Source organism: Pleurodeles waltl, chromosome 2_2 (genome assembly GCF_031143425.1).
Source record: "Pleurodeles waltl isolate 20211129_DDA chromosome 2_2, aPleWal1.hap1.20221129, whole genome shotgun sequence".
NCBI classification, from domain to species: domain Eukaryota; kingdom Metazoa; phylum Chordata; class Amphibia; order Caudata; family Salamandridae; genus Pleurodeles; species Pleurodeles waltl.
In genome coordinates, this window is record NC_090439.1 from 583,629,856 (window position 1) to 583,643,533 (window position 13,678).

General features: G+C 43.7%; 1 protein-coding gene across 1 annotated transcript in view; it reads left to right on the forward strand.

Annotated features, from left to right (window-relative positions):
• Nucleotides 1-13,678, forward strand: part of ASXL3 (ASXL transcriptional regulator 3) — a 285,614-nt gene that overhangs the window by 99,103 nt on the left and 172,833 nt on the right. Inside the window, exon 3 of the mRNA XM_069220097.1 lies at nt 6,920-7,028. Within this exon, the coding sequence (XP_069076198.1) occupies nt 6,920-7,028 (109 nt within the window). The remainder of the gene's footprint in view (nt 1-6,919; nt 7,029-13,678) is intronic.

Here is a 13,678-nt window from a genome sequence, read left to right on the forward strand (position 1 = left end):
TTTTTCCATGTGGGACCTGCTCCACTCCACTAAATATTGCAGTTGAGCTGCTTGGTAATAGTGGGTAAGGTGAGGGATCCCCAAGCCCCCCATCTTCAGTGGTAAGTCTGTCTGTTTCTTAGCGACATGCGCCCTCTTTCCCTCCAAGATGAACTCCTCAAAGTGACGCTGAAGCTTAAATAAAATCTGTGTAGGGGGAGCTAGAGGCAGTGACTGCATAACATATAGAATTTTGGGTAATAAAGTCATTTTTACTGCTGTGATACGGACCAACCAGGAAAGTGTTTGGTTGCTCCACTTGTGTAACTCCATCCATGTTTACTAATAAAGCACCATAGTTGTAAGTTACAGTTTGAATAGTAGTAGAGTGAATGTTAAGTCTCAAGTATCCCACTCCTCCCCAGTCCAACCAAATGGAAATTGTTGTTGCAAAATAGTCTGTGTTGATGCTGGGACAGTTAAATTTAAAATCTGGGATTTTTGTATATTCACTTTAAATCCAGAAGCTCTCCCAAAGAGCTCCAGCTCTTACATAAGGGGATGCAATGAACGGAGGGTATGCTTTAGCATCACCCTAACATCATCCGCGTATAGTGCTAGTTTATGAAGTCGATCCTCCCATTGTAATACCCATTATCAAGGGATTTCGTCTAATGCACTCTACCATGGGTTCCATATAGAGTGCAAAAAGTAATGGAGACAGCGGGCAACCCTGTCTAGTACCTCTAGCCATGGGGACGGGGGTGACAATAACCTGTTTACCCCAACCTATGTCTGCCAACCATTGTAGATGCCTTGGATCTAGGTAATGAATCTCTTGCCTAGTCCCACCCTCTGCAATACTGCAAACAAGTATGGCCAATGTACCCGGTCAAATGCCTTTTTGGCATCTATAGACGGCATCAATGCCGGTATTTGAGAGTGCTGGGGTTTATCCAATAGGTGGCATATGCATCTTGTGTTGTTGCTACAGTTGCGTTCAAGAATAAACCTGGCCTGATCCGGGTCTATTATGTCTTGCATATAAGGCGCAAATTGATTCACCAATATAGATGTGAAGATCTTGATGTCCACATTGATTAAGGAAAATGGTCTGTATGATGAGAAATATAATGGTTATTTACCCAGCTTTGGCAGGACTGTAATGGAGGTGAATTTCATAGAGGTTGTATCCCCAAATGAATTGTACATACATGTTAGGATTGGGGCAGGTTGCTTAGCGAATAATTTACAAAATTCAACGGGATAGCTGTCCCTCCCCGGCACCTTGCAAGGTTGGAGCCTGGAGATCGCTGAAACTACCTCATCTAACCCTATGTGTCAATCCAGCTGTCCAGCGTCCACCCTAGGCAGACCCTCTATTGGTATGCATTCCAGGTAAGATGTATGGTTCCTCTCTGGCAAAGGCTCAGCAGTGTAGAGTTGGGTATAAAATTGTTCAAAAGCTTGAGCTATTTGTTCATCTTGTTCAATAGGTCCCCCCTTTTGGCCTGTTAATGCCTCTGCCCTCTGTCTGGTTGTTTGGCCTGCAAACGATGTGCTAATAAACGGCCTGCTTTGTTGCTCCCTACATAGTACTTTTGTTTAGTACGAAGCAGGGCATATGTTGCCCTGTCCATGTCTAGTGCCCATAGTTGGTTATGCGCTGTGTTCAGCTTTCTGCACATTTTGTGTGATCCTGAACGTTTGTGTTCCACTTCTAACCCTCTCACTTTTCATTCGAGATCTGCCCTCTTATCCCTTCAATCTGTGTTGAGTTGGGTCGCCAGTGCAATTAGTTGGCCTGGAAGTACTGACTTTAAAGCATCCCAGAGCACCGCTACCAGTGTATCCGGGTGGTCATTGTGTTCTAAATAATCTCAATTGCATCTGTTGTTTCAGAGATGTGTTTCACTGGTAAGGAGTCGGAGGTTAGAACACCAAGTACGCTGCTGTGTGGCCTGGTTGGGGGAAGAAGTTGTCACATAGAGTGGGGCATGATCTGAGAGGACAGCTGTGCCAATATCTACCTGCGTGATACATTGTAGAAAATGAGGTGTAGCTAGATAGAGATCAGTTTGTGCATATGTTTGCAGAGCTGCTGACTAAAAAGTGTAATCTCTCTCTGTAGGGTGACAATGCCGCCAAACATATGTAAAACCATAATCTGCTAATTTCTCCAAGCTCTGCACTGAGAATGCCCCTGTCTGTCCCGCTTGCTGCACCAACCGATCCAGTTCAGTATCTGGCACCAAGTTAAAGTCCCCTACAATGAGCACAGCCCTATCCGTGGTGGCCATCACTTTATCTAGGGCCTCTAGTATGAAAACCTGCTGATGGTCGTTAGGTGCATATAGTGTAGCCAGGGTGAATGTATGCAAGTGTAGGGTAATGCGGAGTGATAATAATCTGCCAGGAATGTTGGCCTGAATCTGTGTCACCCTCCCCGGAAAATGGGTAGCCAGTAGAATAGCCACACCTGCTTATGTCCCTTTACCTGAAGAGAGGTATTGCCTGTCAAACCACTTAGAACATAGACATTTCCAATCTGCTTGGAACTGGAGTGTTTCTTGTATTAAACATATATTGCACCCAAGGTCCCGGATCGAGGATAGAAATACCAACCGCTCTGCTTGTGCATTAAGCCCCCAGAAGTTGTAACTAATAATGCGTACCATTGTGGGTTTGTAGTATGATTACGTATCCGTGGATCATGTCCCTCTATGTTTGAGGGTAGCCAGTGAATCTCCGATATGTAGCATTGTCATGCCACCAAGAACTCGTAGTGCGTAGGCTGTAGATGGAAAGGTATAAAGAGATAACAAAACAAGAATCATTGTGGTTTTCCCCAGTACCACTTCATTCCAATAAGATGGGATCCATGCCTAGGCATCCCAGTCCATGCGTGGTTCAATTCCGTGAGGTCAAGGACCCTGCCGTCGGATCATGTCTTCTCAGCGACCGGAGATGGGCCTCCCCAGCCCTTCGTCGTTGAGCACCATCAGAGAGGGGGAAAGCCCGTATGAGGAGTCAGTTCAATGCCTATGCCAATCATTTATCTCTCAGTCATTATCCATATCATAGGTGCGCTCCTGAGGCTTCAACTGGCTGAGTAGAGCCGCCCTTTCATTACGGCTTTCCATTGCAGTACGCCTCACCGGCTTTCCCTTCTTCCGTCTTGTTGGGTGTTTCCAAGGTGCCAATGAGTCAGTTGAACTTAGTTGTGATGGATGTAGTTCTTCCTCATTTTGGGGTTTAGTTAAGGGTAACACTATTTGTGCTTCTTTCAGGTTGCGTACACTGTGAGTCTCTGCCTCCCATACAAATTTGAATCTGAAGTGATGGCTCCAGCGTTCGCGCACTCCTCTCTTTTGAAGGAATTCTGTAGCTGGTTGTAGTTGGTGGCGTCTCTGTAGTGTTATGGATGAAAGGTCCTGATACAGCCATAGTATATTACCCTCAAAGTCAATGTGGTTGTGATCTTGTGCTGTTGCCATGATGATTTCCTTTTGTCTGTAGTAATGCAAGCAAGTTAAAATGTCTTGTGGTTGCCCTGGAGATGTAGCGGTCTCCCTGCTCTGTGAACTCTTTCTATAATAATCTCTTATGGAGCAAGAGACGGTGCAATATGGTGGAACAGTCTGCGCGTGTACTCCTCCAGATTCCCTCTGGTTGCTTGCAGCAGGAACCCCTTTAATCCTTATGTTCGCTCTCCTAGAACGATTTTCCAGGTCTTCTCCTGGTATTGGAGGTCCACAGTCCCATCTTGCAGTTCCGTTATTTCAGGCCAGTGGGCGTCCAGTTCTTCTCCTTGCGTGTCAGCAGTGCGTTCTAGAGTGTCTACACGGTTCCCTTATTCGTTCATGTCCTTTGTGAGGCCTTTAATATCTCTTGTAAGATCCTGTTTAAGTGTAGCTATATCTGCGCGCAGTGCTCCAAAAAGGGATTCCAGGAAAGTCCGTGTAACCAATTCAGTGTTGTCAGGTGAGATGATAGTATTACTCATGGTGCTGGATTGTCCCGGTTGGGTGTCGTCGTCGGTCTGTTCTGTTCTTTTTCCTGGTGTCTCAATTAGCAAGTCTCTAATCGAGGCATCTTTCTTGTGGGATCGCAGGTCCACCATGTTCTCTCCGCCACAGGACCACTTCACCAATTTGCTGATTTACAGTTCACCACCAGTAGCACCATATTGTTGTTACCCTTGCTATTTCCAGGTGTATGGGAGGTTTCCTGGATGCCCCCCCCCCAAAAAAAGAAGGCTGATACCTCCCCCCCCCCCCCCCAAAAAAAGAAGGCTGATTAATTTAGGGCCCGGGCACACGTGCGCGTCCCCTGTGCATAGGTCCCCCGGCGGGTGCCGCCAGCCGCATTCCCCAGATCTATATTTCTTCCATATATGCGCTTCACAGGTATCCCATCACCAGCTGCTGGTGGATAGCCCCAGCTCGAGGAAACAAGCTTGTTCTCAATAATTCATGTGGCTATTTATTGATGGTTGCGTTCTCCTTTCTGCTGCATTGATAGTCGTGCCGCGCCCCCCTCTGCATTTCCCAGCATAGGCCTACCTCCACCATGCCGTGCCCACTGCCACCTGGGGCTTGCGTCATGAATATCCCAGGGCTTTTTCTCAGCGATGTCGCCTTGCCCTCTGCATGGGGACTGCTTCGCTGAAGGTTAGGGCCATGGTGAGCATGAAAAGTAGAGGTAGTCCCTCGGGTAAAGCGTGGTGTTGCTGTGGAGATATCTGGCCTCTGCTCGCACTTACCGACAGGCAGCCACCATCTTTAGGTCAGGCACAATGGGGAGAACCTCCTCGGTCGGCCCGCTAGGCAAGCTCAGGATGCCAAATCTGTTGCCCATCTCACTCTCCCCACACTCAGCGACGCTTCCGGGTGCCCCTTCTGTCTAAATGAGAGCCGAGGAGACCCGATCTCTGGCAGATTCTGTCGTCTGACGGCAGATCTCAAAACATTCACTCTGACTCGGACGCCATCGTGGCCACGTCCCCCAAGTTACCCCAGTTTTGTGGTGCTTGCCGATTTTAATCTATGATCAGACTTGGACTCATCTCTGCACTCAGGAACCTACAAGGGTCCTGTGGGATTTTAGGACTGCCCCCATAGGAGAGGCCATATTTTGGACTTCATCTTTGCCATGGAGGGCCTAGATCCGGTGGACAACATTTCACCCGTCTGCTAGGCCGATCACACCCTGATCTCTTCAACTTCAGGGCCGTAAGACAGCTAGTTTGAAAACATCCATGGTAAGAACCTGCCGTAGCCGGGTCTGGAGCAAACTTAAGACTTAGTACAGTTGACTCCATCTTTAAGTAGCTCCTGGGTATTGATCTCAATAGGTCAGTCCAGGACAGCTATGGGGCTCTGAAAAAGCAAATTTTCAAAACAACAGAAACCCTAGGCTCCTTGGTGCTTCATTTAAACTTATAAAGCTAAAGTTGCAAGAAGGCAGAAAGAAAATGGGGTCTTGCCTATAGGGAGGAAGACACAATAGCTCCTAAGGAGGCCCTGCGTGAATACAAAATGGGTATCTCGAAGGCCAAAGCAGAGTCCTTTGCTAACACCATCCTGGCTGCCCTAGCATTAAAAGGGTATTTCAAATCACAAGAGACCTGTCCAATCTGACCTGCATGAATTAGGTAACTACTCCTTCTCAAGCCCTCTATATTTTTTGAGGAAAAAATGAATTCAATTTTAGAAGATATCAATCCCTCAAATTCCATTATGCCTCCTTTGGAGAGTTGGGAGGGATGTTCTGATCTTTCCCTGCCTCGTGGCACTGAATGTACGAGCCTCTCCTACAAGTTAAATCATTTTGGGCCACTCTCTGAGGAAGATTTGCTCTCACTGGCCAGGACCACCTCTTCAGGCTCGCCCCTGGATCACTTGCCACATTTTATCTGGAAAGAACAGGCGGATGAGCTAGTTCCACTGCTTTGGCAAATTTGCTGTCAGTCGCTACAGTCTGGTTTGGTACCTGCCACTTTGAAAAAAGCCATTGTGACGCCCATTCTTAAAAAAGCCTTCTTTGGTCCTGTCCATTTTGAGCAATTATAGGCAAATATCTCTGCTGCCTTACCCTGTGAAAATCCTGGAGCAATTTGTTAGTAAAGCATTGTCCCTTTATCTAGAACCCAACAATCTGCTGGAAGGGGAACAGTTTGGTTTCCGGTCATGCCATGAGCCAGAAACAGCACTGGTCACGGCCATGGCCATAGCATGAATTAAAAAACAAAACAGTTACCTACTCCCCATGCAACTGTCTTTGTTAGCCTGGAGCATGTTTATCGCTGCATCTTTGGACATTACGCGTACAATTTAAATGTGATAGCACATTAAAATAAGCCCAAACAGTTTTGAGAAGAGACTTAATTGGCACGTGTGGACGAACAACCCTATGCGTTGTAAGACTTGTCAGTCCAACAACAACATTCTTCTGTGTAAAGCTTGTGTAAAAATGTTTGTGTGAATGTAACCCTGACAGACAAATGAAAACCATCCTACTTAAGACCCTGATCTTTTTAAGGCCAAGTGCTGCAGTACAGCCTTTGAACTCTACCTTTTTCTGCATTTATTTCATCTGTTTCAATTGCATTCTCGCAGACAATGTCAAAGGAAGGCTGTTCACTAATAGTTAAAGAGTAAATTGCATAAGTATGTTCAGATTGTGATTTGCGTGTGTACAAAATCATAATTGCAATTCACAGACTTTTCGTCTGAAGCATTTGGGATAGATGCTTGTGGTTATGTTTGGGGAAACTGGCTATTGTAATGTGGATGTTGGATGTGGAGGTTGGAAAAACTGTTGAAAAGGTTTGACCATAAGTTTGGAAAAAAAAGAAGAAAAAAAAGCAGTCAACTTGCACAACATTTTTCTTTTTTTACACATTTATATTTCATTTTCTTTTTTTTCTTTTTTTTAGCGGAACCTCTCCATTAGCTTGTCTGAATGCAATGCTTCATTCTAACACTCGTGTGGGTGATGGAACTTTCTGCAAAGTCCCTGGCAAGTCGGGACTCTATGCCCTTAAAGTAAGTTGGATTATTTCTGCCTCTTGGATTTAAAGTAAAGCTTTTTAAATTTGCATTTTATGTTTGCCATTTCTCAACTTTTAACACACGTCGGGGAGGGAAAAAAGGTGGAGGAAGGAAATGATCTGCTTCAAACATCACTAATTTCAGATGCCTTAATAAATATCAAATGTTACCACACAGCCCTTTACAACATGGCATGTTAAAAAGCTGTTTTTACAACCCACTGTACCTTTACAACCTATTGTTTTACCTCATTGTAGTTTATAATGCAAAAGGGATGGTAAGTTCTGTTTTTTTTGTTTTAAGTGTTATATTGGGGGAAAACTCCCAAACCTCTTTTGCATAGTTTGTGTATTTGTTTATATAGATTTGAATATTATGTTATTTTACAGCTCGGCGAGGATGACACTGTGTCAATCCTATCCTTAAAGATTTTGATGTACATATGACAAAAGACTTTGTCCCTGTCTAGCCCGGCATGGATAGCACTGTGCTGATCCTATGCTTAAGAACTTTGCTAGATAAGCAGATATTTGAGATGAGCAAATCTAGACTGTTGTTAGTGTTGCAGGATGCTCCTTACTGGAGCTGCTCTCCACCTAAATTTGGGATCTTCCCAGCATTCTCTCTTGTTTTTTGCATAATTTATGCATCACTCTAACCCTGAAAGGGCCTTGTTTTTGATATATGTGTTCGAAAGCTTGTGTAGCAGCAGATTCACATGCTGTGCATATATCGCCATCTAGTGTTGGGCTTGGAGTGTTACAAGTTGTTTTTCTTCAAAGAATTCTTCTTTTGAGTCACAGGATCTAGTGACTCCTCCTCTCAGTGATAGTGCGCATGGGCATTGACTCCTTTGTTAGATTGTTTTCTTTCCGCTGTTTGGTTCAGAGGTGTTACCTCTCGCTCCGGGATTTTCAGTTCGGAAATTCTCTCTTTCAAACTTTTCTCATACTGTCTGTCAGTATTGTTTCGAACACGGTTTCTTTCTGCACTCAATCGGATAGTAGCATTGGGATCAAGTAAACGCCCTTTCGGATGCCCGCGCCCTCTTTGGGCCTGGTCAGCCCTACTGCATCGTAGGCTAATGGATCGGTCTCCATTCTTATTCTGTCCTCTGTGCCACGCCAAATTTCCATACAGTGATCAGCACTTGGTCTGTAATCTCTGCCTTTCTCTGGAACATCAAGAAGAAAGTTGTGAGGCGAGTTGGTCTTTTCAATCAAAGAAAACGTTACGCGATCGAAGAGCAAGAAAGCTGGAGATGGCGTTCAGGCTCACAGAGTCCACCACTGACGCCCTTGAAGAGGAGCAGGCACAAACAGCAGTTTCGATCCCAGACTCCAACTCCAAGCAGGGTTCAGACGACGACAGCCAGCCAATAGCAGCGGCACAGTAAGTGAGTACACCTGCTCCAACACCAACGTTTAAAAAATCGGGCAAGGCCTTGGGTGCATCACTGCTGTTAAGCCATGGTTCCACCCGGAAAAAAATTATCGTCGACCAACCCTTGGGTTTGGCGCCGAAAAAGGCCAGCCCACTCCCTCAACAAGTTACCACGCCTGTTTCGGTGTCAGGGTTGAGACGAAAAATACAGGCTTCCACCTCCACCTCCAAACTGAGTCAACGCCCAGCATCATCTGATTCGGAAAAAGTACGCTCTGTTTCGGAGCCAAAACCTCGGCTAACAGATTCGTTCTGACCCGAAACATCTTAGCCCAACTTCGGAGCCGAAAAAACCATTGTGTACAGAGGAAATAGGGCTTTCTACTAGAATGAGGCATGTGCCCTTTTCACCACAACTTCCAACTCCACCACCACCATCACACTCTCACACTTCCTCACAAGAAGAAGAAAGGGAGGATTCCAGTTACACTATAGACCCATGGTATATGTACGGTTCGGATCCTATCCCATCTAATGATCAGGATCTTTATCCTAACCGACAATCTCCACCAGAGGATAGTACAGCATATAACCTAGTTATATCTAGAGCAGCTGCATACCATGGAGTACAAGTGCATGCAGAACCTTTAGAGGAGGATTTCCTTTTTAATAACTTGTCCTCAAGTCACAAGCAATACCAGTGTATACCAATGCTTCCTGGTGTGCTTAAGCGTGCAGATTAAATATTCAAAGAATCAGTTAAAGCTAGGGTTCTAACACCAAGGATTGACAGAAAATATAAGCCTGCACCAACAGACCCAATTTACATCACACAACAATTACCACCAGATTCTATTGTGGTCAGTGCAGCCAGGAAGCGCGGCAATAGTCAGTCTTCTGGGGATACCCTCCTCCCCCTGAAAAGGAAAGCCATAAATGTGATGCAGCGGGGAAAAGGGTGGTGACACAAGCAGCCAACCAATGCCGTATTGCCAATTCCCAGGCTCTGTTAGCAAGGTACGACAGGGCACATTGGGACAAAATGCAAGAATTCTTGCAGTACCTCCCCAAAGAACACCAAAATAGGGCGCAACAAGTTGTCATAACCAAATTAGGTCTGCTCTAGATGCAGCTGACACTGCAGCTAGAGGAATTAATACCAGAATCACTATTCAACGACATGCATGGTTGAGGACCTCAGGTTTCAAACCAGAAATACAGCAGGCGGTCCTTAATATGCTGTTTAACAAACAGCAGCTTTTTGGACCAGAGGTAGACACAACCACAGAAAAACTCAAAGCTCTTTAAACCACACCATTTCAGGGTTCTTTTCGAAAACCACAATTTAGGGGAGGTTTTAAACACAAACTACAGAGGCTTCCACCTCCCCTTCAAAGCAAGGCCAGCAGTATTACCCAAGGGGTCATTCAGAGGCTTTTACAGGGGACAAAACTTTAGGGCCAGAGGTAAATTCCCAGCCTCAAAGGATGCTTCAACATCCACAAAACAATGACTTCCCAAACTTTTCACATCACCATACATCTCCTGTGGAAGGAAGACTGCAACAGTTCCAGTCTCACTGGCAAAAAAATACTAAAGATCAATGGGTACTCTCAGTTATCCGCAATGGTTATTGCCTAGAGCTCATCTCTATTCCACTAAATATCCCATCTCGTTCTCACAGACTCTCTTGAGAACACACTATTCTACTACAGCAGGAGGTACAATCTCTACTATTCAAAGAGGCAACAGAAGTAGTTCCCATCTCACAGCAAGGAACAGGAGTATATTCCCTATTCTTCCTTATACCAAAAAAGGATGGTACTGTCAGACCCATTCTTGATCTCAGGCTTCTAAATATATATATTTTGTCAGAGCATTTTCACATGTTCACTCTACAGGATGTCATTTACTTGCTACATAAACACGACTACATGACAGCGTTAGACCTAAAGGACGCTTAATTCCACATACCTATGCACCCAGCTAACCGGAAGTACCTAAGGTTCGTAATTTCAGGCAAGCATTATCAATTCAAGGTACTACCCTTGGGAATGACAACAGCACCAAGAGTGTTAACAAAATGTCTAGCTGTAGTCGCAGCATACCTTAGAAGGCAACACATACATGTCTTCCCTTATCTAGACAACTGGTTAATAAAATCCAGTACCATTCCAAACTGCCAACAACACACACCATACACAATAGATACCCTACACAAATTAGAGTTCACAATCAATTACCAGAAATCCCACCTTCAGCCAGCACAAATTCAACTTTATCTAGGAGCAATTCTGAATACTCAGTAAGCATTAGCCTACCTAAATCCACAATGGATACACATGTTTCACTCCCTCATATCCCAATTACAAGACAATCAAACTTACATAGTAAGATTTGTCATGAAACTATTGGGAATGATGGCATCATGCATAGCAATAGTACCAAATGCACGTCTAAACATGAGACCACTGCAACAGTGTCTCTCACGACAATGGTCTCGGGCACACGGTCAGCTACAGGATCTAGTGTTGTTAAACCACCAAACTTACAAATTTCTTCAATGGTGAAATCACAACAACTTAGCAAAAGGGTGATCATTTCAGGACCCTGTGCCACAGACCATAATCACAACAGATGCGTCAATGACAGGTTGGGGAGCCCATATTAACAATCTCACAATACAAGGGGAATGGAACTGGATCCAGCAAATTTACCACATAAACCATTTTCAATTACTTGAAGTGTTCCTAGCCTTCAAAGCATTCCAACCACAGAGAAGACACAAAATAGTCTTAATAAGGACAGACAACATGACAACAATGTATTATCTGAAAAAACAGGGGAAGATACACTCATCCTAATTGTCCCTTCTAGCACAAACAATAATGAAATTGTCAATTAACAATCACATTCACCTGCCAGGGATACAAAACTAGCTAGCAGACCTTCAAAGCAGGACGCAGCAACAATGACATGAATGGGAGATTCACCCACAAGTAATTTAATATTACTTTCAAATGTGGGGAACACCAAACATAGACCTTTTCACAACAAGTGAAAACGCAAAATGCCAAAACTTTGCAACCAGATACCCACACCCGCAATCCAAGGGCAATGCTCTATGGATCAACTGGTCATGGATATTTGCTTATGCTTTCCCTCCTCTCCCGTTAATTCCATTTCTGGTCAACAAAATGTGTCACACTTCCTTCACTTTGATACTCATAGCTCTCACATGGGCATGTCAACACTGGTACACAACACTGGAGTAGTACCACATCCCAAGCTTCCAAACAGACCAGACCTGTTAACTCAGAACAGGGGTCAAATTAGGCATCCCAATCCCAGTGTGCTCAACTTGGTGATTTGGCTCCTGAAGTCATAGAATTTGGATACCTACATCTTCCATTAGAATGTATGGACATTCTAAAACAAGCATGTAAACCGACAACCAGGCAGTGCTAAACAAATAAATGGAAACGTTTCGTATATTACTGCCAACCTAAAAATATTGATCCACTTAAAGCATCAGTACAGGATATAATGTGTTATTTGCTGTATTCGCATAAAGTAAATCTTGCCTATTTGTCTATTAAAATTAATTTAACGGTAATACCAGGATACCTACAAAACAGACAACATACCTCTCTGTTTAGGGTTCCTGTTATAAAAGTATTTATGGAAGGGCTTAAATGAACTATTCCACCTAGAATACCATCAGCTCCTGCATGGAATCTTAATAGTGTGCTCTCAAGACTTATGGGTCCCCCATTTAAACCCATGCACTCTTACGCTGTTCAATTTTTCACATGAAAGGTTGCTTTCTTGGTAGCAATCACTTCCTTAAGAGTAAGTGAAAATCAAGCATTTACTTTAGAAGAACCTTTCTTCCAAATTCACAAACACAAAGTAATACTTACAACAAATCCAACATTTTTTATCAAAAGTGATTTCACCCTTTCATATTAATCAGTAAGTCAAATTGCCAATCTTCTTTCCACAGCCAGATTCTAGTGCTGAAAGAGCTCTCCACACTCTCTTGAGCTGAAAAGAGCTCTAATCTATTACGTAGACAGAACGAAAGACTTTAAAAACACTAAATAACTTTTTGTTGCTTTCCAACAACCTCATAAAGGTAATCCTATTTCGAAACAAGGTTTAGCTAGATGGAGTGTAAAATATATTTAGACCTTCTATCTCAAGGCAAGATGGCATTTATTAGTGCTTCCAAAAGCACATTCCACTAGAAAAAGGGTGCCTCAATGGCATTCTTAGGAAATATACCAATGGCAGACATATACAAAGCAGCCACATGGTCCACACCACACATATTCACTAAACACTACTGTGTGTGGATGTGTTATCTCATCAGCAATCGAATGTTGGTCAAGCAGTGCCAAAAACACTATTTTAAACTACTTCAACTCCTACAGGTTAACCACGCTTACTTGGGAGGAGAACTGCTTCTCAGTCAATACACAGCATATGTATCTGCAGCTACACATGCCATCGAACAGAAAATGTCACTTACCCAGTGTACATCTGTTCATGGCATGTAGTGCTGCAGATTCACGTGTGCCCTCCCTCCTTCCCGGGAGCATGTAGTAGTTGTAGTACTTAATCATGTAACTATGTAAATAAATTGCATGGACATCTTCTTTACTTTCTATATATTTTTGTACCTACACAATTCTTCACTCCTTAATTCATGCTCCTGCGGAAAGACAATCTAACAAAGGAGTCGATGCCCATGAGAACTATCACCGAGAGGAGGAGTCACTCGATCCTGTGACTCAAAAAAAGACTTCTTCGAAGAAAAACAACTTGTAACACTCAGAGCCCAACACTAGATGGCGATATATGCACAGCATGTGAATCTGCTGCACTACATGCCACGAACAGATGATTACCTCTACCCTTCTAGTAAACATAGAAACCCCTTCCTTCTTACTCTCTTTACCACTTTCCGTTCATGAACCCTAAAAATTCCTTGTTACCATTTACTTCTACCCTTTTCGGAACCCTTATATATATATATATATATATATATATATATATATATATATATATATATATATATATATATTTTCGATGGCATGTGTAGCTGCAGTTACACACTCTGTGCATACTTCTGCCATCTAGTGTTGGGCTCAGAGTGTTCCAAGTTGTTTTTCTTCAAAGAAGTGTTTTCGAGTCACGGGATCGTGTGACTCCCCCTCTTCGGCTCCATTGTGCATGGGCATCAACTCCATGTTAGA